The sequence below is a fragment of the Ctenopharyngodon idella genome, chromosome 15 (genome assembly GCF_019924925.1).
Source record: "Ctenopharyngodon idella isolate HZGC_01 chromosome 15, HZGC01, whole genome shotgun sequence".
Lineage (NCBI taxonomy): Eukaryota > Metazoa > Chordata > Actinopteri > Cypriniformes > Xenocyprididae > Ctenopharyngodon > Ctenopharyngodon idella.
The window spans coordinates 6762213-6788509 of NC_067234.1; the positions used below are offsets into that span (position 1 = coordinate 6762213).

Here is a 26297-nt window from a genome sequence, read left to right on the forward strand (position 1 = left end):
GCTACCAACCCCCACTGTTCCCCTGGTCAGGGGAGCCCTCGGATGTGCCAGCGGTCGACTACTGATTCAGAGAGAGCGAGAGGGTCTGGGACTCCGCGCACCATCAGCTCCAACGAGCCCTACGCAGGCGCAGAATGACAGCCAACCTTCTAACGCTCCCAACTACCAGCCGGGACAGAAGGTTTGGTTGTCAACAAGGGACATCAGGATGTGCCTGCCCTGTAGGAAACTGAGTCCCAGATTCATTGGCCCGTTCACCATCCTGCGGCAGATCAACCCCGTCACCTACCAGCTCCAGCTCCCACCTGAGTATAAAATTCACCCCACATTCCACGTCTCTTTGTTGAAGCCTCACCATCCTTATGGACTGGGACTATATATATATATATAAATAATCAATTTGTTTTCGTTATTAGGAAAATGTTATATTCATCAGACTAAATGGAGAAACTCAAAACTCAAACTCATTTTCAAACAGCCTTAAAAGTTTATTTAGAATCTATAAAGTTCTTTTAAATCCCAAAGAACTGTCTGTTAAATTCATTTAACATGTTTGTGAAGACCTTTAATTTTAAGTTTAACCTTTTTATTTCAATCTGGTTTTATTTAATTATTGTTTCAATTTAAACGTGAAAAATGTGAAATTTGTGAAATGTCTCAAGCTCTTGCAGAATTTTGTAATTTTGTAAGCTCAATAAAAATTTTGTTAACTTAATTATTAACATTTACAAAACCTATAGCAGAAATAAGCTTTTTTAATGAAAATAAAGGTTCATTAAACACAAATGTTCATTAAATGAAATGAAAGTGTTTAATGAAATTAGAAAATATTTAAGAGATTGTTGTTTAATTTAGTTTTATATGTTCTCATATTCATATATTTTGTTCTGTCACAAGTAATAATCTCAAGGTTTGCTGGGTTTTACATGATTCTTTGTAGGGCTGCACAATTAATCAAATTTCTAATCACGATTACGGATGCCACGATTTCGTAATCATTCAAAGGCGCGATTACAAGGAGAAATATCCACTTACATTATTCTGCGTGTTTAAGAGGTGTGTTATGAGGGGTGAATCATGATTACTTCAGAATGTAAAAGGTCTAACCTAGCACAAAAGGAGCTACCAGTAACGTAGGTGTACGCTGATATGTCGAACACAAGCTAAACACCAGGACCCACCATTTTTAAAAAGCTGTGTACACAGCCTATATATTTACTCCACAAACTACAAACATGAAAAACAATGATAGGACCTCTCATTCTTATGCTGAGGAGAAAATCCAGCGCGACTTTGAGCAGACCAAGCAAAACATGATTATGCATTTCTGCTAAGCTAGCGACGTTGAGCATCAACCACACAGGCATGGCAAAAGCTAATACTATTTCATATACTGTCTACTTTCTTTGTATAACAGTTCTATCTAATAACGTATTAGGACTGTTAAACAGATCGTAAACTAATGAAGACGGAGAATGCGAGCACTGTGTGTTCAGGATCTGTCTGAACTGTTCTCAGTGCCATCAAAATAATACGACAAGCGCAGTTTACTTCACTTCAGGCCCTGGGGGAACATTAGTTCTCAGGGAACCACAATGATGGCAAAAGCCCCTATTATTATACCATGCATATGTTGACTTTTTTATCTATTATTATTACTTAAAGAAGAAACCAAACCAATATATAGTTGACATTTGAGGTTTAATGCTATAGAAAAACTTTGTTTTTTTGTTTGTTTTTTTTTATACAAAAATATGGCATGCAGTTGCTTCAAACAATGGTATAAAGCTATTCAATACATCATTCAATGTAAATTGTGATAATCATAATTAATAATTGCAACTACAATTTTAAGGGAATAATCAACAATTATGATTTATTTTAATCGTGCAGCCCTATTTCTTTGGTTATTTTGTAGAGTGTGGGTTTGGTGAAGAAACAGTTTGTAAGTTTAAAAAAAAGTTTGTACTCTTCTAAATTAATTGTTAAAGTGCCCCTATTATGGCATTTGAAAGGTTCCTATTTTTGTTTTGGGAGTCCCCAACAACAGGTTTAAAAGCATGCAAGGACAAAAAACACTTTAATTGTCTTATAATATGCATTTATTTTTACCTTATTTGATCAATGATTCATTTTGCCGAACCCCTTGTTTGCGTGACGTTAATCTGCAGTGATTGGTCAGATGACTTCTGCTGGTTAACAGTACAGTATATAGTGCTTGCATCACTTACATTATATTATAATAATGATGGTGCTCCGCTCTATTCTAAAAATAAAGACTCCGAGAGGAATTAATTTGTTTTGTTTGTTAGTGAACCTAGCCCATAGCTTGGTGGTGAACACCCAAACAGTCATGGTATATGCGTTAGCCCAATGCAGAAACATATTGATAAAGCACTGCAGTTGTACACCAACATATTGCTCTATTCTTTATCATAACTCCAAGTAATAACAATGAAAAACATTTGACACATTTCTAGACAATTGCAAGCGAACACATGCTGTTAGTGTTGTGGCAAATTCAATGTTTCTTCGGTTCTGGTCTCAAAGAAAAACTCTCAGTCAAAGTTCCAGGTCTCAGAAGTATTTAACTTTATTGTCAAGCAACAAAGTGAGATGCCAGTTCCACATCTGAATCTCTCTAGCCAGGGCACAGCTTTTATACATTTTTCTTATGTTACAGTGTGAGATCCACCCCTACAGTTATTTTCCATGATCTCATTTACAGGTGCTCTCCTCCCTTTCTCTTCTTGGAGTCTCCCAAGTACTCCCCAACATTTTTACCACAGTCACTTCACCAATTAAATTGCAGGTGTTGCTTATGTAAGAGATAATTTTTTTTAGTAAGGGTGGCCGACTACCAACTACTGTACATCTTTTGACTTAATCTCTCATGGGCCTTCTGCCAATTTGATGGTCAACACTTTTCCCATGGGCCAAATGAAACATTGTATCAAAAACAATCAACACTCCCCGGAGGCAAGAAGCCTTCACATGACACCCTTAATAATGGTCTTATTCATTTCACAGCCACCTGTTGTCTGGTGGAAAATTACCAACAAAATATGCTTAGTGGCCAAGTTAACTTCTCAGACACATCTGACCCTTATAGTCACATAGGCCAAGAGGCCTCAAAACACTTCTAGCTTTTATAGTAAGCAAACTAATTCTACAATTGTCTCCTATAGGATGGATAAAATACTCCATCATTAGCTGGTTAGCCGGAGAACTACAAGCTGCGCGGAGCGTACACACACACACAGGCAATACATTTGTGCATGCTACAGAGAATGTGGTGATTCTGGCTCGGATGCGGAGACGTCACTGACATGTTCGAACTGAACTGTATAAGGGTTTTAGTCCAGTAACGTTACTCTACTTAGGCCATTGAACTGAAACTCAGAACCGTGTGGATGTTACACACTGGATTTTAGTCCTTGCTAATCGCATATTTGTCTAGAAGATTTTTATTTATTTTTTTACTTAGGGGAGATATAGACTTGTGCTGTTTCAGATGAATTGCACATCAGAACAGGTGAGTCTTTTAGTTTTGGGGCAGTTTTATATCTTGGCTCCTTTAAAAACTTAACTAATTTAAATTATTTTCTCTGTGAGAATTATAATTACATTCTTTCCTACAAAACAGTCAGTCTGTCAAACGTGGCAACAATTATTAATCGTACTTACAGGTTGTGATTCAGAGGAGGAAAGAGCTGGTCCAAATAAACTGGGTACTGACCCATCCTTCAATAACAACCGGCCTACGAATCCCTCGTTGAATGTATTTAGGTTGAAGAAGCAGTCATCAGTAAAATGATGGGAACACACAGCACAAGCTTCGGGTTTCAAGTTTTCCCTGGCGTCTGCGCGCGCAGTAAGTGGGCGGGCAATATGCTAATGTTTCGTCACGTAAAGTGACGTCACAACGAAACGGCTTAAGATTTGTTTTACAAATGACTTGTTTAATTGATTCAGAGTTAACTCTTACTTTTGAGAGACAATAACTTAATATACGGTGCACTTTCAGTTATAAAACTTTGCATGATGTTTTCATTTGCTTAGAGCTATGTTATACACTACATGAAGGGTAATTTTCAAAAATCCATAATGGGGCACTTTAACATTTAAAAATGATCCTATAGCAGAAATAAATATTTTTCCTTGTGTTTAAATCTCTGGGTTGTATTGTGAAGTTCTGGGAGGTGAAGGAGCTCCACAATCTCTTTTACTACCCCCATCAAACCCTAGACTTGTGAAAAAACATATTTATATCCTCACGATACTGAGCCTTAAATCAACACTTCAATAAATGAAACAACCATTTATGATTTTAAAAGGAAATACTAAATGCATTAATACACATGTAATACAACTATTACTAAAAACATGATGTATACAAACCTTTACAAATAAAATAGTTAATCTATGAATGGAAAACTAAAATAAAATAAAAGGTGTTTCACTGCCCCCTAATCAGGTCTGTCAGAGGATCGTTGAAAATGAAGTCTTAATTTATAACGGTGAAGTCACTGTATATTCAGTCTGTTGATTCTGTTGACTGAGTCTCTGTAGTGGATCCTTATTCACTAGATGATCATGAGAAGATTATGATGAGATTTAATGAGTCCTAAAATAAAACACATAAACGGTCACATATGCAGTATGAGACATCACATCTGTCACATCATTTCCTAAGGAAATTTAGCACTAACCAGATAAGCTATATCAATTCATTCTCACACATGATAATATAGCTTCTGTATGATACTCAAAATCACTTTACAAAATCAAAAGGACATGAAAGTTCACTTTCGCACAACAGACAGCTGATACAGAACCAGCAGAAATGATCATTACACTCCACTACAAATTTAATATCAGTTAATAACAAAACACCCAAATCTCAGATTATCACACACATAGAGACAGTAAAAGGGTAAAAGCTGAAAATAACATAATTACAATCAGTCACAACACAATGAGCAGAATTAAACTAATTTTAGAGTTTCAGAGACCTACAGAAACCGAAGCTGAATTTCTTAGACAAAATATTCACACACATGTGGTGTTACTGAACCTGGTAAAATTTCCTTTTATTTCTAGTGAGTAAAACAGCCATTTGGACTTTAAATGAAAATATGATGAAAAGTGATAACTATTGTTACCATAGTGTCTCTAGCTTATAATGTGAATCATCCTTCAGATCGGAGAGAAGCTTCACTCCTGGGTCTCCTAGTTTATTCCCAGACAGATCCAGTAGTCTCAGGTGTGAGGGGTTTGATCTCAGAGCTGAAGCCAGAGCAGCACAACCTTCATCTGTGACACCACACTTCCTTAAACTGTAGAGAACAATAACCCCTTTCACACATACAGTCTTTACTGGTAAATTACTACAATTAGACATATTAGACAATTAGACATAAGAAGTCTGCTTTGAACCAATCATAAAGTTCTTATGGAGATGACATGATTACTCTGCGCTGTTTACAGTAAGCTCCGCTGCTTTTTAAGTTTTCTATGTAAATATGCACTAGATGGACATTTTTGACCATTGTGCCATGTCTCGCAGCCTTTTCAACGTATCACGTTTGAGACCCTGCCTTCTTTTCCTTTCATCAGCTCTGCAGTTAGATACTATTATGTCTCATTTTTTAAAGAGCAAAAGCACGTTCTGTTTAAATATACCCTAATGCCTGTCACTTAGATCATGTTGTCATATTGAACTGATGTGTGAATGGTCTCTTAATGGCCAGAACGCCGTTGCTTGTGTGAACAGCAACAAATCCGGGAAAGACCTTTTTCCAAGCCAAAGACGCTGTCAAAGGAATCCTCATTTAAAGACGACAGACGCAAGTATATACCTCCAGATTCTAGCTGAACTGGTGCATTGATATAAAGTCTAATAACCCCACCTAAGAAGCGAAAGAAGGGTTAAATTAATGATTGATGAAGTGGGGTCTTATGAAGTGCATATAACGCTAGAAACTTGGGATTTCATCATTTCCACTCTCTTAAAACTCTTTCTTTCCTCTCATTCTTTCTGCAACTTGTATTAATGTGTGCGTGCATGTGTTTGTGTTAGATCTTAGTTTGTGTTAGAATAATCAAAGTCTCATTTATATTTTTAAAGAGAAGTGTCTTGTGTAATGTGCTTACAAATTTTATGTCTTAGAGCGTAGGTTTAACCCAGTTAATTGCCTGGTAGTCTCGTGTAGCCAGACCTTCAAACTCACTGCAGAAGGTCTGGACTCTATCGCAGCTTTCATTGGTCAAGGACCGCCCAAGAAGACGTTTGACTGACATGTAACGCAACCAATCACAGTTTGTTCCGCATCATGTTTAGGGGCGTGAAAATATAAAGTCGATGTCCCTACAATAACAGACCTGTCTGCATCTATAAATCATTCATTCAAAAACATTGTGCAACTTTACTGCAACAATTGAGCCACGAACTTCACATACTTTTGAAAATCAAGTGTTTAGTTGTTCCTGGTAAGCGCTCATTTTCACATTTGTAAACATGATGGCGTTCTTCTTCCACAAGGGGGTTTGGCGTAACGGCATTTCTTTCCAAGCGGACCGTTAAAGAATGTGACACACACGTCTCCCAGACATCCTGTAGAATTCAACCTGAACTCCTGAAGTGTTTCCAGTTAAGTGTGCCATATGCATCAGACGTTCAGCCAACAGTCCGTAGGCGTGACGTCTGAGGCTGAGACTAACTGCCTGGTGGCTTCAGTGCTGGAGTTCCTCCAAGATCATTTCTCTGCTGGTCTTCCCCCATCCACACTTAAGGAGTATGTGGCAGTTATAGTGGATTTCCACACTCCTTTAAATGATGGACCTCTGGGGAGGCACCAGTTGGTCATACATTTCCTCCGTGGGGCATGGTCAAAGAGGCCTGCGACTCATCTTAGATTCCCAGCCTGGGATCTGGCGGTGGTTCTTGAGGGGTTATCCCTGGCCCCCCTTCGAACCACTGGAGTCGGCATTGGAGAAAAATCTTACATTGAAGATGGCTTACTTGCTATTATGTCCCTTAAGAGGGTAGGGGACCTTCAAGCCCTTTCTATGTCTCCTCCCTGTCTGGAGTTCGCTCCAGGTAGGGTGAAAGCTATCTTGCACCCTAGACCAGGCTATGTGCCTAAAGTGCCTTCCAGTATGGCACGGTCTACTATTTTACAAGCCCCTCTCTGTCAATAACAGAAGACAAAAGTTTTGCTATATTTTGATTAGCTCTTGCTGGACTAACAAAAACAAACTGTCCAATGCCATCAGATGAAGATGCTAGGACAAGAGCCAGACAACTATTAGAGGGCAAGAAGAAGACCTCTAGTATCGAGCCCGGGAAGGACAGGAGTTCTCATTGATTCACATGCAGTTTCTGCCCTTCACCCATCTAGAGTCTAATCCCTAAGGTCCTGGTCTGTGACTGCCATAAAAATTCATCAGGACCTCCAGATGCTGCTGATGGCTTTCTGTGTTTTATTAGGGACCAAGCACTGAAGGTGCATAGGCACCTATTGTATCCATTGCTATTCTTATTATTCTTCTATTTCTTCTTCTTCCGCTCGAGTCTATGGCAGCCTATAGAACCGTAAAGTTGTGAAATTTGGCACACAGATAGAGGTCAGTCTCACTTACATTTATGCTAGTAATAAGGGTTAGAAACAAAATTGTTTTTTCTTCTTATTCCCTGGCTCATGACGATTCGATTGTATCCTACCATCATGAAAATTTTCCCGCCATTTCGAATTTTCTGAAAAAACTACTTTTTTTTTTAACTCCTCCTAGGCCTTTGCTCCGACTCGATTCGTCAAATGATTTTCTAATTACTCACAAATGAATTTTACAAAGCGCTTGTGAAAATAGATGTAAGGCTGTATCTCCACAGCGCTTTATCTTATTCAGACCAAACCAATGAATGGTTTGTCCAAAAATTATAAAATTGGTCATGTTAGATTTGGGGCATCATGCTGAGTCGAATGATATCCATTGGTCATTGGCCATTTTGAATTTTGTACTAAAATGATGTATTTTATGAACGCATTATCATATCATTACGAAACTTGGTATAGGTCATCAGCACGATGCCCTGAAAGAGCCTGAGAAGTTTCAAGTCAGTGCCACCTAGTGGCAAAATTAAATATTCAAATGCTTATAACGTTCGATGTGGTCAACTCCTTTTTAGGGGGGTCATGTCCTTAGACTCCTGAATCCGAGTCCAATGATAACCAAATGTAAGAGCCATATGTTTTTTTTTTATTATTTAGATGTGGAATAAATAATTATGTGTATTAAGCAATTGTAAAATAATTATAAAAGTAAATAATTTAATATGTGTATTTCATTTCATATTGACAATGATGTCATTTCCGGAAAAGACCGCTAGTGTTTTGTGAAGCAATACTGGAGCGAAACAGTTTTTTGACTGTGTAACATTTTTCCAGTTAATTTTGTTAATAAACTTTATCTAAAGAAAGTTTCTGGACTATGGAATGTTATTCTAGTTCAAATCATGCTCACACAAGAAGAATAAGCAAGATTGATGAAAATTTAGACGGATTGCTATCACAAAGAAAGTCAAAAAACTCGCTGTGGATATGGAGAACGAAAGTGAAAGGCATTATTAGTTCTGATAGTTCGTTATTGATAGTTCTCAGAAAATGAACTGTAACTTAGTGAATACTAATGACACAAAAATGAAACTTATGTCTAAAAAAACGTTGAAATGTCAGGTTTTAAATCGTGTAAGTCAAATCGAAAACAAATATTCTGTGTTTATGTAATCTGTATGAAAAGAGACACATGTCAGACGCCCGTGATTCAGCTCATTATCCGCTAAATGCGGCCACGCCCACGGAGGGAGCGCTATTCAGAGGCAAATTCTGAGGCAATACATGTATACATCATCTCAATCGTGCATTTATTGTCTTGAAAAGTGTTTATCTGGATGTTAAAGCCATGGTTAGCGATCTCTGGAAGACATGCCGTTAGTTCCTGAATGTCCTGTTCTTCTTTAGAGTAATTTGTGGACTAAAGGTGTACAGAGCGCCCTCCGGCTGCAAGTATGAATTGAAAACACAGTATCCAGCGCTCATAGTGATGACAATAAATATTGAATAAATATTACTCCTCTGTATAGAAAATTGACATAAACATATGAGAATCCATCAATATTTCTCCAAATGTGCATGCTTTTAAGCTAAAAGACTATATGAAATGCCATAGAGGTAACATGAATGTTCAGACGCTTTGCATCACAGAAATACATTATATTTTAAAGTATATAATAGAATACCATTATTTTAAATTGTAATAATATTTCACAGTATTGATGTTTTTTTTTTGTATGTTTGATATACACCGTGATGAGCTTGAGACATGATCACAGAGGGTTTTTTCCCAGCCTACCTGACTGAAAGGCCTCATTAATATGCAGCTCATTAGAGGTCTTTATGCAATTCTTTTGTCTTCTCAGGTGTGAATTACCTCATTATTCATGATGATTCACGCCTCCACGCATACTGTGTTTCTTGACAAAAAGTGTCTTACAAAAACTAAATCAATATATTGTTATAAATGAACGAGTAGGCAGGATAATTTTTACATCATTTTGAAGCAAAAACTCTAGTCTACAACCTCCAATACCCAGAAGTCTTGTGAACACAGATTTAATATATATTTTTTGGCTTTATTTCAGTGACTTAAGTTTTTTGTTTTTTCAATAACCACGCATAAACGTTATTCCTTCAAAAACACAAACATGTACATACATGTTCCTCACATAATATGGTAGCCTAGTTTGTGCTGAATACAGTGTAATGACACTTTTACCATTAATATGTTTATGAACAACTGAAAAAAGCACAAATGTCAGGGCATGTCAAAACTTCTCCAGGGCCCCGAAAGATTGGTTCCTGATTGGTTGTCGGAATACAATGGAAGATGGAGAGTTCATGGAGGAAATGGACAATCCTACCAATATGGGAGTTATACTTTCAAAGCTACCATACAAGATGAAAGAAAGGTGGTGATCAGAAGCTTACGACATCAAAGAGCGACAAGGAGTAAGAGCAAGATTTACTCATTTAGTTGACTTTATTGATCGTCAAGCTAAAGTGGCCATGGACCCTCTCTTTGGTGACAAACTGGATCATCGCAATGTTGTAACAGCAAAGGTGAATCAGAAAGAAAAGTTTCCTACTAAAAAAGGAATAACAAAGAGCAGCTTTGCAACCAACATTTGCATGGAGGAAAGACCTCAAATTGTGTCAAGGAAACAGGTCAGTCCACCCAAGAGCCTCAATGTCTTTGAAAAACCATGTATGTTTTGCACAAAGGATCATGCTCTTGAGTTATGCAGTGAAATAAAAGAGCAGCCACATAAGGTACGTGTGGAGTTCCTGAAGTCAAAGGGCTTATGTTTTGGATGCTTAACTCAAGGCCATCTTATCAAGACTTGCAAAAAGAGAATGGAATGGAAAGAATGTTCCCAAAAACACCCAGACATTCTACACATTAAGGAGAACCAAAAAGGTACAAAAGATGTTGAAACGCCAGACAAGAAGATCTCATGTGCCCAAGTCTCCCTTAACCACCAATCAAGTGAGAACACAGAGTCTGGAGGAGATAACTGCGTGCTGTCAATAGTGCCAGTAAAAGTCAAGTCAAGTAAGAGTGACAGATATGTAGAAACATATGCTTTCCTGGATGCAGGAAGTACAGCTACATTTTGTACTGAGGAACTGCAAAGGAAACTGAACCTGAAAGGGAAGCCAACTCAAATTCTACTGAGCACTATGTGTCAAGATAAGCCAGGAGAGCAGAAGCTAGTAAACAGTTTCATCCTCACCGACTTGAAAGTGTGTGCACTGGAAGACACAAAGTATTATGAGCTATCTAAAGTCTTCACACACAGCAGTATCACAGTTCAAAACGAGAACATTCCTAAACAAGAAGATGGCCATACTTGAGCGAAGTAAGCATACCTAACATTGATGCAAATGTAGACCTTCTGATTGAAGCCAACAATTCAAAGGCAATGGAGCCATGGTACATCATAAACAGCCAACAAGACGGACCTGTGCTGTGAAAACTGCACTTGGCTGGGTGGTGAATGGTCCCATCAAGAAAGAAAACAACACTGCAGAAAACTCCAAACTGCCACAACATACAGTTAATCGTCTCTCTGTAGTGGAGAAAGAGCAATTGTTGATTCAACAGTACAACACAGATTTTCCAGAGCGTTACTATGAAGAGAAAGAGGAAATGTTAATGGAGGACAAACAGTTCATGCAGTCAGTGCAGAAAAAGACAAAGTTTGAGAATGGGCATTACTGTGTAAGACTACCATTGAGAAATGAAGCAATCAACATGCCAAACAATAGATGTGTTGCTGAACTACGTGCTGCTAACCTGAAACGGATGCTTCAAAAGAACTCAAGTTTGCTTGAAGACTACAGTAGCTTCATTAAAATATAATAGAGAAAGGATACGCAGTTAAGGTCCCCCCCAGAACAGCTTGTTCGCAATGACAACAGAGGGCAATTTGAATGCACCTACAGAAGAATTTAGGATGATGGTGCACTTATTCGGAGCCGCTTCGTCACCTAGCTGTGCCTCTTATGCATTGAAAAGGACTGCAGAGGACAGAAAAGAAGTAGCATCTCCAAAGGCTGTTGAAACAGTTATGCACAATTTTTATGTGGATGATTGCTTGAAATCTGTGTCTACAGAACAAGAAGCAATTGACTTAGCAAGTGATGTTCGGAAGTTGTGTGCTGAAGGAGGTTTCTGCTTAACCAAGTGGGTAAGCAATAGTAGGAAAGTACTATTGTCCATTCCAGAAGAACAAAGAGCCAGTGGAATAAAGGACCTAGACTTGGATCAGGATTCTCTGCCATTTGAGAGAGCACTCGGCATACAGTGGTGTACAGAAAATGACACCTTCACATACAACATCAAGGTACAGGAGAAGCCATTGAGTAGAAGAGGTATTCTGTCAGTTGTTAATTCAATTTATGACCCTCTTGGTTTTCTGGTGCCACTCATCCTACCAGTCAAGCTCCTTCTAAGGGATTTGTGCAAACAAGGATATGGATGGGGTGAAGAGATTGAGGGCAAGCGAGCTGATCAGTGGGTCAGATGGCTAGAAGATCTAAATCACCTCTCAGACTTCCAGATCAAAAGGTGTGTAAAACCAGAGAAGTTTGGAAATACAGCAGAAGCACAATTGCATAATTTCTCTGATGCCAGCGAGAGTGCTTTTGGCACAGCAACTTATTTGGTACTTACAAATAAACAAAATCAGAAACATTGTTCCTTGTTGATGGGAAAGTCAAGAGTTACCCCACTCAAACAATCACAATCCCTGACAGCGACAACCGTAGCTGTCAAAGTAGACAAAATACTAAGACAAGAGCTTCAAATTCCACTACAGCAGTCGGTTTTCTGGACAGACAGCACTACAGTGCTCAGTTACATTGACATTGACAGTGCACGCTTTAAAACATTTGTAGCAAACAGGATCTCACTCATACGAGATGCTACTAGTCCATTACAATGGAGGTTTGTCAAGACATCACTAAACCCTGCTGATCAAGCTACCAGAGGTCTTAAAGCAAAGGACTTTGTTCAAGCGGAAACTTGGATTAAAGGACCTGACTTTTTATTGAAACCAGAGGAAGAATGGCCACAAAGTCGAGATCTAATGAATCAAGGTGCACAACGAGACCCTGAAATTAAAGGTGAAATCAAAGTTAACGTTCTCAACGTCAAAGAAAACAAGGACATTGTAAGTAAGCTGATTGATTACTACTCAAGTTGGTTTCATCTAAAGAAGGCAGTGGCATCGATGCTTAGACTCAAAGAAACCCTTTTACATTTATTATGTAAAGCAAGAAGACAGTTCCAAGAGTCTTGTAATGATGGGTCAACAGAATGGGGATCCATTTGCAGCTTTTATTAAGAATAGTATACACACAGGTAAGGGCAGAGGCAGAGACGTAAACGGGGACAGGCAATGGTCGAGGCAGGCGGCAGACAAACAGTATCAGGAAGCAGGCAGAGATCAGGGCAGGCGGCAAACAAACACAGTCCAGTAAGCAGGCAAGGATCAAGGCAGGCAGCAGAGAATAACTGGGAGGTAGAATAATAAGAGAGAATAATAAGAGGTAAACAGTCCAAACGGCAACAGTATAACAATCCACAGAAAACGCTTAGAAATGATCACCGGGGCAAATCAAGACTTCGCGGTGTGTGTGTGTGTGCGTGCTGCTTAAATAGTGTGAGTGTGATGTGGTGCAGGTGTGTGTGCAATCAGTCCCAGGAATGAGGGCCTATGGGAAATGTAGTCTGAATGAAGGTTATCAATATTCCGGTGAAGGCTCCCTCCGGTGGTGCGGGGGAGGAAGTGCGGGAGCCTCACTTGTGACAAGTCTATTGCCCAATCAGAGAAAGACGCAGAAAAACAAGTGTCCCTGCCACAGGAGCAAATGCAAAAATACAGATCAACAATGGAGAAAAAGTCCAGGAAAAGTCCTGAGCCTGGAAAACTTGAATCAAGCAGAAATTCAGCTCATTCAATTCAGTCAGAAGCAACAATTTCAGGAAGAAATTGAGACTCTGAGAAAGAATATTCCTATTAAGAAAAGAAGTCAGCTGTTCAAGCTTGACCCTGTACTTCAGGATGGGATACTAAGAGTGGGAGGTTTTCTCAACAGAGTTGCAATGCCAGAGGAATTCAGACATCCTGCAATCCTCTCAAAAGGCTCCAGGATTTCAACTCTCATTCTAAATGATATTCATCAAAGATATGGACACTGTGGTCGAAACTACATGCTATTTACTCTCCGAGAAAAATTCTGGATCCCCCAAGCCAACTCAGCAATTCGAAAACTTATCCATAAATGTGCAGTTTGTCGCAGACTTAATGGATGAGTTAATGAGTTGGTGAGCAAAAAATGGCAAACTTGCCAGAAGACCGCTTGCTACCTGATAAACCCCCTTTCACGAACGTGGGCATCGATTACTTTGGACCCTTCGACGTAAAACGAGGCTGGAGTACTGTAAAAAAGTATGGAGTGTTGTTCACTTGCCTAACAATCAGAGCAGTACACATTGAGAAAGCTGATAGTTTGAACACGGATTCATGCATAAACGCTTTGAGGCGTTTTATAAGTAGAAGAGGACAGGTGTCAGTCATGCGCCCAGACAATGGCACAAATTTGTCGGCGCAGAAAGAAAATTGCGAGAAGCGCTGAGAAACCTGGACCATAACAAAATTGAAAACGCCATGCTACAGAAAGGGATTAAATTGATCTTCAACAGTCCAGCTGCTTCTCATCAAGGTGGGGTTTGGGAGCGTCAAATCCATACTGTAAGAAAGATACTCGGCACTCTCTTAAAGGAACAGACTATCACTGATGACAGTCTTCATACCATCATGTGCGAGGTGGAAAGCATCATCAACAACAGACCAAGAACTAGTACCTCAGAAGATCCAAATGACCTTGAGCCTCTAACGCCCAACCATTTACTGTTGTTGAAAACTAAACCCAGCTTACCACCAGGTGTCTTTAACAAGGAGGACCAATATGCAAGAAAATGGTGGAAACAAGTCCAGTGTCTCGCCGATTTGTTCTGGAGCAGATGGACTCATGAGTACTTGGCCATTCTTCAGGAACGCAGTAAATGGTCAATATTAAAAAGGAATTTTGAACCTGGTGATGTGGTGTTAGTTGTGGACAGTTCTTCCCCCTGCAATTCATGGATAATGGGAAGGGTAATTCAAAGCTTACCAGACTCCAGTTGAACTGTACGCCGTGTGAAGTTAAAGACCAAAACAAATGTATTGGAGAGACCTGTAAATAAATTGTGCTTAATTCAAGAGGCAGTTTAAGCATGAAGACTAACAAACAACTATCAAGAGTAAAGATAACCAAAAAAAAAAAAAAATGTGGAAGAACTAAGTAGCTAATTGTTATAAATGTTCAAATTTAATGGCTCTTAATATTAATGTATATAATAATTGTTTGGTCTCCTGCCCAACCAATTTATGTGTGTTAAGCTATTGTAAAATAATTATAAAAGTAAATAATTTAATATGTGTATTTCATTTCATATTGACAATGATGTCATTTCCAGAAAAGACTGCTAGTGTTTTGTGAAGCAATATTGGAGCGAAACAGTTTTTTGACCGTGTAACATTTTTCCAGTTAATTTTGTTATTAAACTTTATCTAAAGAAAGTTTCTGGACTACGGAAATTGTCTGTCTATCATTACATTATATCAGTATGGCGAGCAAGCAGCAATTTAGATTGTGTGTTCATTCCTGCCCACACTACATCACGGGTGGGGATACACACGATCATTGTGTTGTTTGTTTGGGAGCGGAGTATGCACAGTCGGCACTCGAGGGTGCTGGCTGTGTTCACTGTGAACACTGTGAGCTTATATTATGGACACTCTGCTCCCACCTGGTGTTCTTTGAGGAGGGATCTAGCAGAGGGGTTAGAGATGGGCCTGGCCTTATCTCTGCCCTCAATTGCTAGATCTAGTGCTTTCTCTCAGGGTTCGGAAGCACACGTTGTGGTTCCTTCCACCCTGAATGAAGCAAAGGCATTACAATTATCCAGCTCTGAGGAATTGGATGTTGTAAGCATCGAAGCAGAAGATTTTGAGGACTCGCCACCTCACTCGGTTGTTCCCTGCCAGTGCGCCGCTTCACGGCACCGAAATGGTTGCTCGAAAATCACCAGGGCCAATCTCGAGAGACTGGTTAACTCAGTAGATTTTCTGGCAGCGTGAAAGCTACTACCAAATATATCTTGTTGGGTCCTGCGCACAGTTGAAAAAGGTTACACAATACAGTTTGAGTCTTGCCTGCCCAGATTTATGGGGGTCCTACCCACAGTTATAGGCCCTGAGCAGGCTCTGGTTATGGAACAGGAGGTAAAAAACTATGGAATGGGGGCATAGAGCATGTACCTCCCTGAACAGAGAAACCGATTTCTACAGCTGGTATTTTATCGTTCCAAAGAAGGATGGGGCTTACATCCCATTTTGGATCTGCATCATCTGAACCAGTCAGTCATGCAACTTTGAGACAGATTGTGTCACAGATCAGGTTTAAGGACTGGTTTGTCACGATAGATCTCAAGGGTGCATACTTCAGTTTCGGTTCACTTTTGGGGGCGAAGCGTACCAATATCGGGTTCTTCCATTCAGTCTAGTTTTATCACCCGGCATTTTCACCAAATGTGTGGATGCAGCACTGGCACTGTTGCATCTGCAAGGCCTGTTGTACAAGAGACCCCTACAGTAGTGGTTCAGGACCAGGGGGTTTTCTCCAAGGGTAAAGCGATTCTAGGGGGTCACTCAACTCAAGGTCTGTGGAGGGGGAACCATCTTTCCTGGCACATCAAATGCCTGGAAATGATGGCTGTCTTTCTTGCTCTCAAGAATTTCCTTTTAGATCTCAGGGGCCACCATGTGCTCGTCCTGAAGTGGAGAGTTTTCATATCTTGGTACTTAAAGGTTTATGTGGCAGCCATAGCTGCTTACCACATTCCTTTGGGTGGAATGTCCTTAGGGACAGACCCATTGGTAACTTGTTATACACCAGGGTGCTGGCATGGGACTTGGCTTTGGTGCTCAAAGGCCTGTCCCTGGCTCCCTTAGAGCCTATTGAAGAGGTTCTAATCAAGTTCTCTCAAGATGTTGTTCCTCTTAACTATCACTTCACTTAAAAGGATAGAAGATCTGTAAGCTCTGCCGGTTGCCCCTTCATGCTTGGAATTTGCACCCGGTGTGGTAAAGGTGTTCCTTCACCCTAGGCCAGGTTATGTTCACAAGGTCCCCACAAATGTGGCTAGATCAAGCGTGCCACACAAGTCCTAAAAATGAAGCCAAAGCATCTCTGAACAACTGTTGATCTGTTTTGGGTCTCCTAACAAAGAGTCCCCAGCATCTAAGCAGAGAATGAGCAAGTGGGTAGTCGAGGCTATTCTTCTTGCATATGAGTCAGCCAGACTGCCTTCCCCTATGCCTATCCAAGCCCATTCGACTAGGAGTATGTTTGCCTCTACGGCTGGCTTGTCAGGAGTTTCACTTCAAAATGTTTGTGATGCGGCAGGCTGGTCCTCACTATACACATTTGTGAGGTTTTACAATCTGGACTTAAGTTCTACACCAGGGGCTCAAGTGCTCTCGTCTTAGTGCATTTTTCATGATTTCACACTAGACAGACACTTGTTATTATGGCGGTGTGGGTATAAGTGTTCCCACAGCGTCAATCGATGCTCCGTTAGTTCTCTTGAAAGGGAACGTCTCGGTTATGATTGAACCTTGGTTCCCTGAAGAGGGAACAAGACTCTGCATTGTCCTGCCATACCTCCTGTGTGCCAGTCAGCGACTTACTTCAGCCTATTAGAAGCTAGCATTGAATTGTTTGAGCATGCTTAATAGTTCCGTGACGTCACCTGCTCTGACGTCTCATCACACCATTGGACTGATTTCTCACGTGCTTCATGACACAATCATGCAGAGCGTTCCAACAGCATCAATCGATGCAGCGTCTTGTTCCCTCTTCAGGGAACCAAGGTTACAGTCATAACTAATGCATTTTACATCCTTTTGGGGGATAATAATATATTTAGATGTTCCTTTTGGGTCGACTCCTCACCCCTGCCTTCTACTACCGGCAGGATCTGACAGTTCAAGCAGGAATCTGTCGCTGAACCGCCAGAAGGGGCTTATGCCAAAGGATATTTTGCATGCACTATTACTGACTCAGTCTTTATGGTAGAGATGATCTTACCCCAGTTCCTCCAGTTTACAGTGAGGATTATCCAGTACAGCAGAGAGCGGCTTCACTCCTGAGTCTCCTAGTTTATTTTCAGACAGATACAGTTTTCTCAGGTGTGAGGGGTTTGATCTCAGAGCTGAAGCCAGAGCAGAACAACCTTTATCTGTGACACCACAATCATTCAACCTGTAGAGAACAATGGCACACCCTTCACTCTCTCAGATCAACAGATTTCATTATTAAAAAAAAAAGCACAGATCACCACGTTTGATATGAGTTTTACCATGTTATTTGTGTGTGTGTGTGTGTGTGTGTAGGACACAGTGGGTTTGTGTGAGTAGGAAATCTTATATAAAAACTGAAGATGAATGTGATGGTCTTTAAGGATGAATTCTTGTTCTTCATATATCGAAGTCCTGACTTTGCTAAGATTGTTTAAAGTAAAGAGTGTAAATGTTGAAAAATGTTAATCATAAATGTTGATTGTATCACCTTAATGAGTAGCAGCTCATGTGTTCAATCATTTACAGATCACTCAATCACCTCAACTCAAGAAAAAAAGATTGAACACTTGAACACAGAAAAATATTATTTGTTCCACATCATTTAAACAGATGTGATATTAAAATTAATGAATGGTAATCATGTTGACTCCCAATTGTTTAAATCAGGGGTGCCCAACCCTGTTCCTGGAGATCTACCTACCTGCAAATTTTAGCTCCAACCCTGATAAAACACACCTGAGTCAGCTAATTAAGATCTCCAGGAGCACAAGGAATTACAGACAGGTGTGTTGAGCAGGGCTGGAGCTGAACTCTGCAGGAAGGTAGATCTCCAGGAACAGGTTTGGGCACCCCTAGTTTAAATGAATATAATATTTGTTTGATTCCCCCATTTCATTTTTATGTTACTTTATGAATAAATGGAATTGTGAAATCACAGTGACTCAATTTCATGTGATCTGATGATCTTACCACAGTTCCTCCAGTTTACAGTGAGGATTCTCCAGTACCGCAGAGACCAGCTTCACTCCTGAGTCTCCTGGATTATTAAATGACAGATATAGTTTTCTCAGGTGTGAGGGATTTGATCTCAGAGCTGAAGCCAGGGCAGCACAACCTTCATCTGTGACACCACAATAACTCAACCTGTAGAGAACATTGACACACTCTTCACTCTCTCAGATCAATTTTTTTTTTAGTTGTGTTTATAATTTGTGCAATATCTCTTTTTTGAACAATTCAATATGTCAGTGAGTTTTACTGTTATTCTAAGAGATTGTCTCTAAGAGAGAAAGATCATATAAAACTTTTAAAATGAAATACATTAAATATATTTGTTTTCCTTAAACATAAATATAAATGTATTAAAATTTAAAACCAATTAAAAAAATAATTATATATATATATATATATATATATAGTCTAATTTTAAATGTTTATATAAATACATTATAAATATTTGAAAATAAATTTCTCACACAAATGTCATAAAAACGATTACATAGATCACAAATCAGGCTAGATATGTGGAAGGTTTAAAGGCTGAAGTTTGACTGATATTTTTTGTTAAACCATTAATTTATAATTTTTAAGTTAGAAATGTTATGTTTTAACAGTGATGATTGTTCTCAGTGTTACTTACACAGCTGATCTAGTTGCTGTAATCACAGGCAGCAGCTTCTGAACAACTTCATCTGCTGTATTTTGTGCTTTCAGGGTGACAGATGTGTCACTATTTGAAAATAAAAAATTAGTTAATTATAAATGCTAATAATAATAATTAATATTTTATGGGCAATATCACATGAGTAGTAGTGTGATATGGGTGTATATCAGCACGTCTGTGATTCGGCTATAGGTAATCCCAACGTGCTGTGATACAGCCATCTCGCATGGCTACAAGTGTGATATTGCATTTATAAAACAGTTTGATGGCCCAAGTGAGTAAATAAATTAGAAACAACAACAAAGTGTCTTTAAAAACCCTTTTGTGCAGAACTACTTCCTTCTGCCATGGATTCAAACCGCAAGTTGACAGTTGAGCCCAAGCCTCCATTACTAATTCTAAAACGTCACTTTAGAACTAGTAACGAAGGAATGTTAAGTCGCTTCATTGAAGCTTATTGTATAATGCAGAGTAGATTATTATTGTATTATGATATAAAAACCGACTAAACAAGTGTATTACCTGCATCTGATATAGCATTCATTCTTCAGGTCGATGTCCATAATATTATATCCATTATAAAAAAATCAATGTCAGCTGAGGAAACTGATATCTTTGTCTAAAAGTCTTTGTCTAAAAGATTTACATGGACAAAGACAGCGCTAAAACAACTTTCTTGTTCTAACTCACTCACATTAACAGTCTTTGCTGCCATCTAATGACGTAATAATGTAACTTTCACTTAAGTCCATATCACAATCACTTTCTCAATACCAAATACGACATATTATTTATATAAAATAATATATTTATTGAACGACAATACACTGTATTCCAAATTATTATGCAAGTGACATATCAGTGGGATTTCAGTACAATAAACATTCAGACTTTAGTTTTTCAAAGAAAGTGTTTGTTTTATTTCTCTGTATCTTTTTAGATAACTGGTATCAATCTCAGACAGGTTTGTTTAATAGTTTGTCTACTTAGGTAAATGGAAACCCTACTTAAAGATGTTGTTCCACATTATTAAGCAAGTTCTCATGCAATATGGGGAGGAAGAAAGATCTTTCTGAAGATGAAAAGCATGAAATGGTGCAATGTTATGCAAAAGGCATGAAAACAACTAATATTGTGTGAAAAGTGAATGGAGATTATGGAAGATTTGTGAGTGATTTAGAGCACAGCAGAACTCGGTCAGATAAAGGCTTAAAGTTGCTGTCAAACAAGTTAATTGTATTAAAAGGACAGCTGTAAAAAAAAAAAAAAAAAAGCCACTGTTGAGCAGCAGGTATTTGAAGCTCCCGGTGTCTTTGGAGTCTCAAGAACCTCTCCATGCAGGCTGGCAGTTATGTGTAAAATTGCATTTCAGCCACCCCTAACCATACCTCACAAAGAGAAACATTTACAGTGGGTGTAGAAATACATTTTCAAACAGTTTTATTGCTGAGGTGTTTTTTGCAGCATGGTATAGTGCATAGTGCATTGTATTTCAGAAGGCATTATCCTTCTTTTTATACCCAAGCTGAAAATGGCCAGTTATAAACTCCACATATCTTGCAGATGTCATTTTGATACCCTCAGAGACCCTAAAGGGACCTTCCATCTCACTTCCCAATATTCCAGCCCAAATCATCACTCGCCAGCTCCCTGCTGACATCAGTCTTGTTGGAACGTGGTGGCCACTCACCAACCATCCAGAAATCCATCCATCTAGACCATCCATTGTAGTACGGCATTCGTCATTAGGCATTAGCTGTCCTTTTAATACAACTAATTTTTTTTGACAGAAACTTTCCTTAAGAGTTTTGCTGTGCTCTAAGTCACTCACAAATCTTATGATAGTTTGATCATTTACATTCACTTTTCACACAATATTAGTTGTTTTCATGCCTTTTACATAACATTGCACTATTTCATGCTTTTCATCTTCATAAAGATCTTTCTTCCTCCCCATATTGTATGATAACTGTGACTTGCTTAATAATGTGAAACAACCTCTTTAAGTAGGGTTTCCAATTACCTAAGTAGACCTGGCAAACTGTTTTGTCCGAGATCTAAAAAGATATGGAGAAATAAAACAAACTAAAATCTGAATGTTTATTGTAGTGAAATTCTCCTATGAATTATGTCACTGGCGGGTGACGTCACGGACCAGGAACCTATAAAGCATACCCAGAACAAAGAACGCTAGCTTCTGTTGTCTTCAGCAAGCGCTCTGTGTTATCGTGTGTCTTATTTGGTGTTGTTTGTCTTATTACATAAACAAGTCACAATCTCTTCGTCTGAGGACAAGAGTATCTCACACCAATCCATATATTTATATATAAAAAAGACACGTATTATGGCGAAAAAACTCACTCTCAGAACACTGTGTTCCTGTGTTCCCCGCGGATCGGGTCCCGCTTCTGCTGAGGCAGAGCGGAGGCTCCATTCGTGGGGTTCACAATTGGATCTGACAGAGGGATTAGAGACGGGCGCCGCCCTTTCTCTGCCCTTACCTGCCAGGTTCAGTGCCATCTCCCAGGTGGAAGCACGCTCTGCGGTTTCTTCCCCCGGATTGAGGCACCGGTATTTCACATGTCCAGCTCTGAGGAGGTGGATATTGTGATATCGATCTGAGGACTCGCCACCTCACACACATATCGTGTTTCAAAAATCACACGTTTATAACAAATCAATAGTGAACAGCAGTTTGAATCGCATTTCCCCCTGTGCTACATTATAAAGCGAGTGGGGATACACGCGGTTTATGTGTTGTTTGCTGGGAGTGGAGCATGCACGTCAGCTCACAACTGACAGTGAGCAGTGTTCATTCATAAAAATGTCCCGAAGAGAAGCATGCACTAGCGGGAGTTTTTTAGCTCCACTCCTGTTGGCTTTATTCTCGAGGGAATAAAAGTCTAACGCAAGGCTCGGATCTCGCGCTTGCCGAGGCAGCGCGTGGATTGAGTTTTCGTCAAAGAATATATAGCTCGGATCTCGCGTTGCCGAGGCAGCGCGTAGATTACGTCTGCAAGAGAGAATATACGGTTCGGGTCTCGCGTTTGCCGAGGCTGCGCATAGATCACGTGTCCGTAATTTTATATATATATATATATATATATTTGGAGGGAACTGAGTAGACGGGAGTTTCCCTTTCTCTCTTTCCCTAAAATACCTTGCGAATTATTACGAGCTATAATTCTTTTTTGTATTCTAAATATATTCAGCCTGTTCAAAAAAAAATCTGGCTGCATTTAATTTGAGGATTAAATGAAATATTGAATACATTGAAATACATTAAATTCTGAGGAATTTAAAAGAAAATAAAGGAGACCGTTCTGCCAACCCTGCCACCTCGTGTGCTTCAGGGCGCAGTGGTTTCCAGTGTTCCTCCAAGAAAGAGGAGGGTTGTAGAGCGGTCAGTTCAGATGTTCCCTGGCGGCTCGCCATTTCAGGGCACTGGTCTGACCGTTCATCCAAAGAAAGTGTCGCCACCCGTGCTCCCCCGCAGAAAGCTGGGGACAGGGACAGGCGACACAGCTGAAGTCTTTGTGGGGTAACACAGATCTGCGGACTGTAATTATCACCAAGAAGGCTTCGAAGAGGTCCTGATGCCAGTGGCGAGGGACATTGGAGGGCAGCCCCCTCCAGAGAGGGTCGGGTATTAAAATACTTGGTACCCATCCCTCTTTGGCGCCCTCAGGGGGCCGTTCTGCTAACCCTGCCACCCAGTGTGCTTCAGGGCGCAGCGGTCTCCACTGACCCTCCGAGGAGGGCCGGTCATCACTTGATTCGGCTGTTCCTTGCCGGTTCGCCGTTTCAGGGCACCGAGTTAAGTGCTCAAAAAACACCAGAGGCCAGTCTCGAGAGACTGGTTCCCTTAGTAAATTTTCTGGCAGAATGGAAACTTCTCCCAAATATTTCAAAATGGGTGCTGCTCACAATAGAAAAGGGTTACAAATTCGGGTCTCGCCCGCCCCAGTTTATTGGGGTCCTTCCCACAGTGGTGGCCCCCGAGCAGTCTCTGGTAATGGAACAGGAGGTTATGACGCTCTCGCAAAAAGGAGCTATAGAAGGGGTTCTCCTCCCAGCAAGCTGTCAGGGTTTTACAACCAGTGCTTCATTGTTCCAAAGAAGGATGGAGGGTTATCCCACAGATCAGGTCCGAGGACTGGTTTGTTGCGATAGACCTGAAAGATGCTTACTTTCATGTATCCATCCATCCTCAACACAGGAAGTTCCTCAGGTTTGCTTTCGGGGGCAAAGCTTACCTGTACAGGGTTCTTCCCTTCGGCCTTATCACCCCGCACATTTACAAAGTGCGTGGATGCAGCTCTGGCTCCACTGAGACTCCAGGGCATCCGCGTACTGAACTATATCGACGACTGGTTGATTATAGCTCAAACAGAACATCTGACAGTTCAACATCGAGATGTTGTTCTGTCACACATGAAGAGGCTTGTGCTGAGGCTCAATGCCAAGAAAAGTGTGCTGGTTCCGGCTCAAATTACCAACTACTTAGGGGTAGTTTGGGACTCCACCACGATGCAGGCACATCTGTCTCCTGCTCGTGTGAGTTCCATTCTTAATGCCGTGAATGGGGTGAAACTAGGCCAGTCACTCACTGTTAAACAGTTTCAAAGACTGTTGGGTCTCATGGCATCTGCGTCCAACGGGATACCTTTTGGCCTGCTGCACATGAGACCCTTGCAGTGGTGGCTCAGGACCAAGGGGTTTTCTCCGAGGGGAAATCCTTTTTGCATGATCAAAGTCACGCGGCGATGCCTTCGTGCTCTGGTCATGTGGAAAAAGCCTTGGTTCCTGTCCCAAGTACCTGTGTTGGTGGTTCCTTGTCGTCGCGTAATGCTTACGACGGATGCTTCCCTCACGGGCTGGGGGGCGATCATGAGTGGTTCCTCAGTTCAGGGTCTCTGGGAGGACCATCAGAGTTCCTGGCACATAAATCAGCTGGAAATGATGGCGGTATTTCTTGCAGTAAAATACTTCCTCCCAGACCTGAGGGCCCATCACATGTTGGTCCGCACGGACAACATGTCGGTGGTCTCATATCAACCATCAGGGGGGTCTGCGGTCTCGCCAACTATGCAATTGGCCCGTTGGATCCTCCTTTGGGCCCATGGGAAGCTCCTCTCACTGAGAGCAGCTTACATCCCAGGGCATCAAACGTGGGAGCAGACGCCCTGTCGAGGCAGGGGCCGAGGCCCGGGGAATGGAGACTCCACCCTGAGGTGGTGGAGCTCACTTTGGGAAACTTTGGTCGAGCGGAAGTCGACCTATTTGCTTCAGGGGAATCAACCCAGTGTCCACTGTGGTTCTCCCTATCTCATCCAGCACCACTAGGTCTGGATGCCATGGTATAGACGTGGCCGAGGCTGCGACCTGTATGAACTACGGAGACTGTGGGCCTGGCCTCTGAGGGGGCCAGGCTCATAGATGCTGGTCTCCCAACTGAGGTTGTGGAGACCATACTCCACTCCAGAGCTCCCTCCACGAGGAAGTTGTATGCGTATAAATGAAAACTGTTCTCTACTTGGTGTAGACAAAGCAATGTGGACCCTGTCCACTCTTCTATTAGCCTTGTGCTTCAATTTCTCCAAGACAAGTTCTCGGATGTTTTTATCCCCTTCAACCTTGAAGGTTTATGTTGCGACCATTTCGGCCATGCTCCTCTGGGGGATTCCTCGGTAGGTCGAGACCCCCCTTTTTTTTTTCTCTTTTTTTATACGCTTCCACCGTGGTACTCTGAGGCTGAGGCCTTCAGTACGTACAAGGACTCCGGTGGTATTAGAAGGGTTAGCTGAGGCCCCCTTCGAACCACTAGAGGAAGTTTCAGAGAAACTCCTCACCCTTGTATTCCTATAAATGGAATTTATTTTCTACTTGGTGTAGACGAAATAATACGGACCCTGTCCACTCTTCTATAAGCTTCGTGCTAAGATTCCTCCAAGAAAAATTCTCAGAGGGCCTATCTCCTTCAACCTTAAAGGTCTATGTTGCGGCTATCTCGGCCTATCATGCTCCTCTTGAGGGGGATTCCTCGGTAGGACGAGACCCCCTCGTCACACGCTTCCTCCGTGGTACACTGAGGTTGAGGCCGCCAGTGCGCACAAGGGTCCAGCCTGGGACTTGGCCATGGTATTGCAAGGGTTAGCTGAGGCTCCCTTCGAACCATTAGAGGAGGTTCCTTCTTACTTGCTATCACTTCCCTGAAAAGGATAGGAGACTTACAAGCACTTTCAGTTGCTCCATCTTACCTGGAATTTGCCCCAGGAATGGTGAAGGCATTCCTTCATGCTAGACCTGGCTATGTGCCGAAGGTCCCCACCAATGTCCCAGGTCCTATTGTGCTCCAGGCCTTCTATCCTCCTCCCTTCGAGACTTCGGATCAGGAGAAACTCAATCTGCTCTGCCCAGTGAGGGCTTTAGATGCATATGTCCACAGAGCTGCCCTGTGGCGTAAAAAAGATCAATTGTTTGTGTGTTACGGGTCTCCTAAGAAAGGAGGCCCAGCATCTAAGCAGAGAATGAGCAAGTGGGTGGTCGAGGCTATCTCACTTGCTTATGAGGCGGCCGGACAGCCATCTCCATTAGCTGTCCGTGTCCACTCTACTAGGGGTATGGCGGCCTCAAAGGCCTTAATGTCAGGAGTATCCATTAATGACACATGTGATTCAGCTGGATGGTCATCCCAGCACACATTTATTAGGTTTTATAACCTGGATATAGGCTCCACTCCGGGGTCGTCAGTTCTGTCTACAAGATAACAGACAGGGTTCCCTGAATAGGGAACGAGACGCTACGTCGCGTTGCCGT

The 26297-nt window shown here is 41.0% G+C and overlaps 1 protein-coding gene across 4 annotated transcripts in view; it reads right to left on the bottom strand.

Moving 5' to 3' along the window:
* Positions 1-2568: 2568 nt before the first annotated feature.
* LOC127496187 (NLR family CARD domain-containing protein 3-like) overlaps positions 2569-26297 on the bottom strand; it is a 46333-nt gene continuing 22604 nt past the window's right edge. For 3 of the 4 annotated variants that reach the window (XM_051863899.1, XM_051863897.1, XM_051863898.1), the window contains 5 exons: positions 19455-19544; positions 18785-18958; positions 17823-17996; positions 5166-5339; positions 2569-4627 (listed from right to left, as the gene is read on the bottom strand). In XM_051863899.1, the coding sequence (XP_051719859.1) occupies positions 4618-4627; positions 5166-5339; positions 17823-17996; positions 18785-18958; positions 19455-19544 (622 nt within the window). In that variant the 3' untranslated portion in view covers positions 2569-4617. The remainder of the gene's footprint in view (positions 4628-5165; positions 5340-17822; positions 17997-18784; positions 18959-19454; positions 19545-26297) is intronic. The other variant, XM_051863900.1, reaches the window with a different exon arrangement.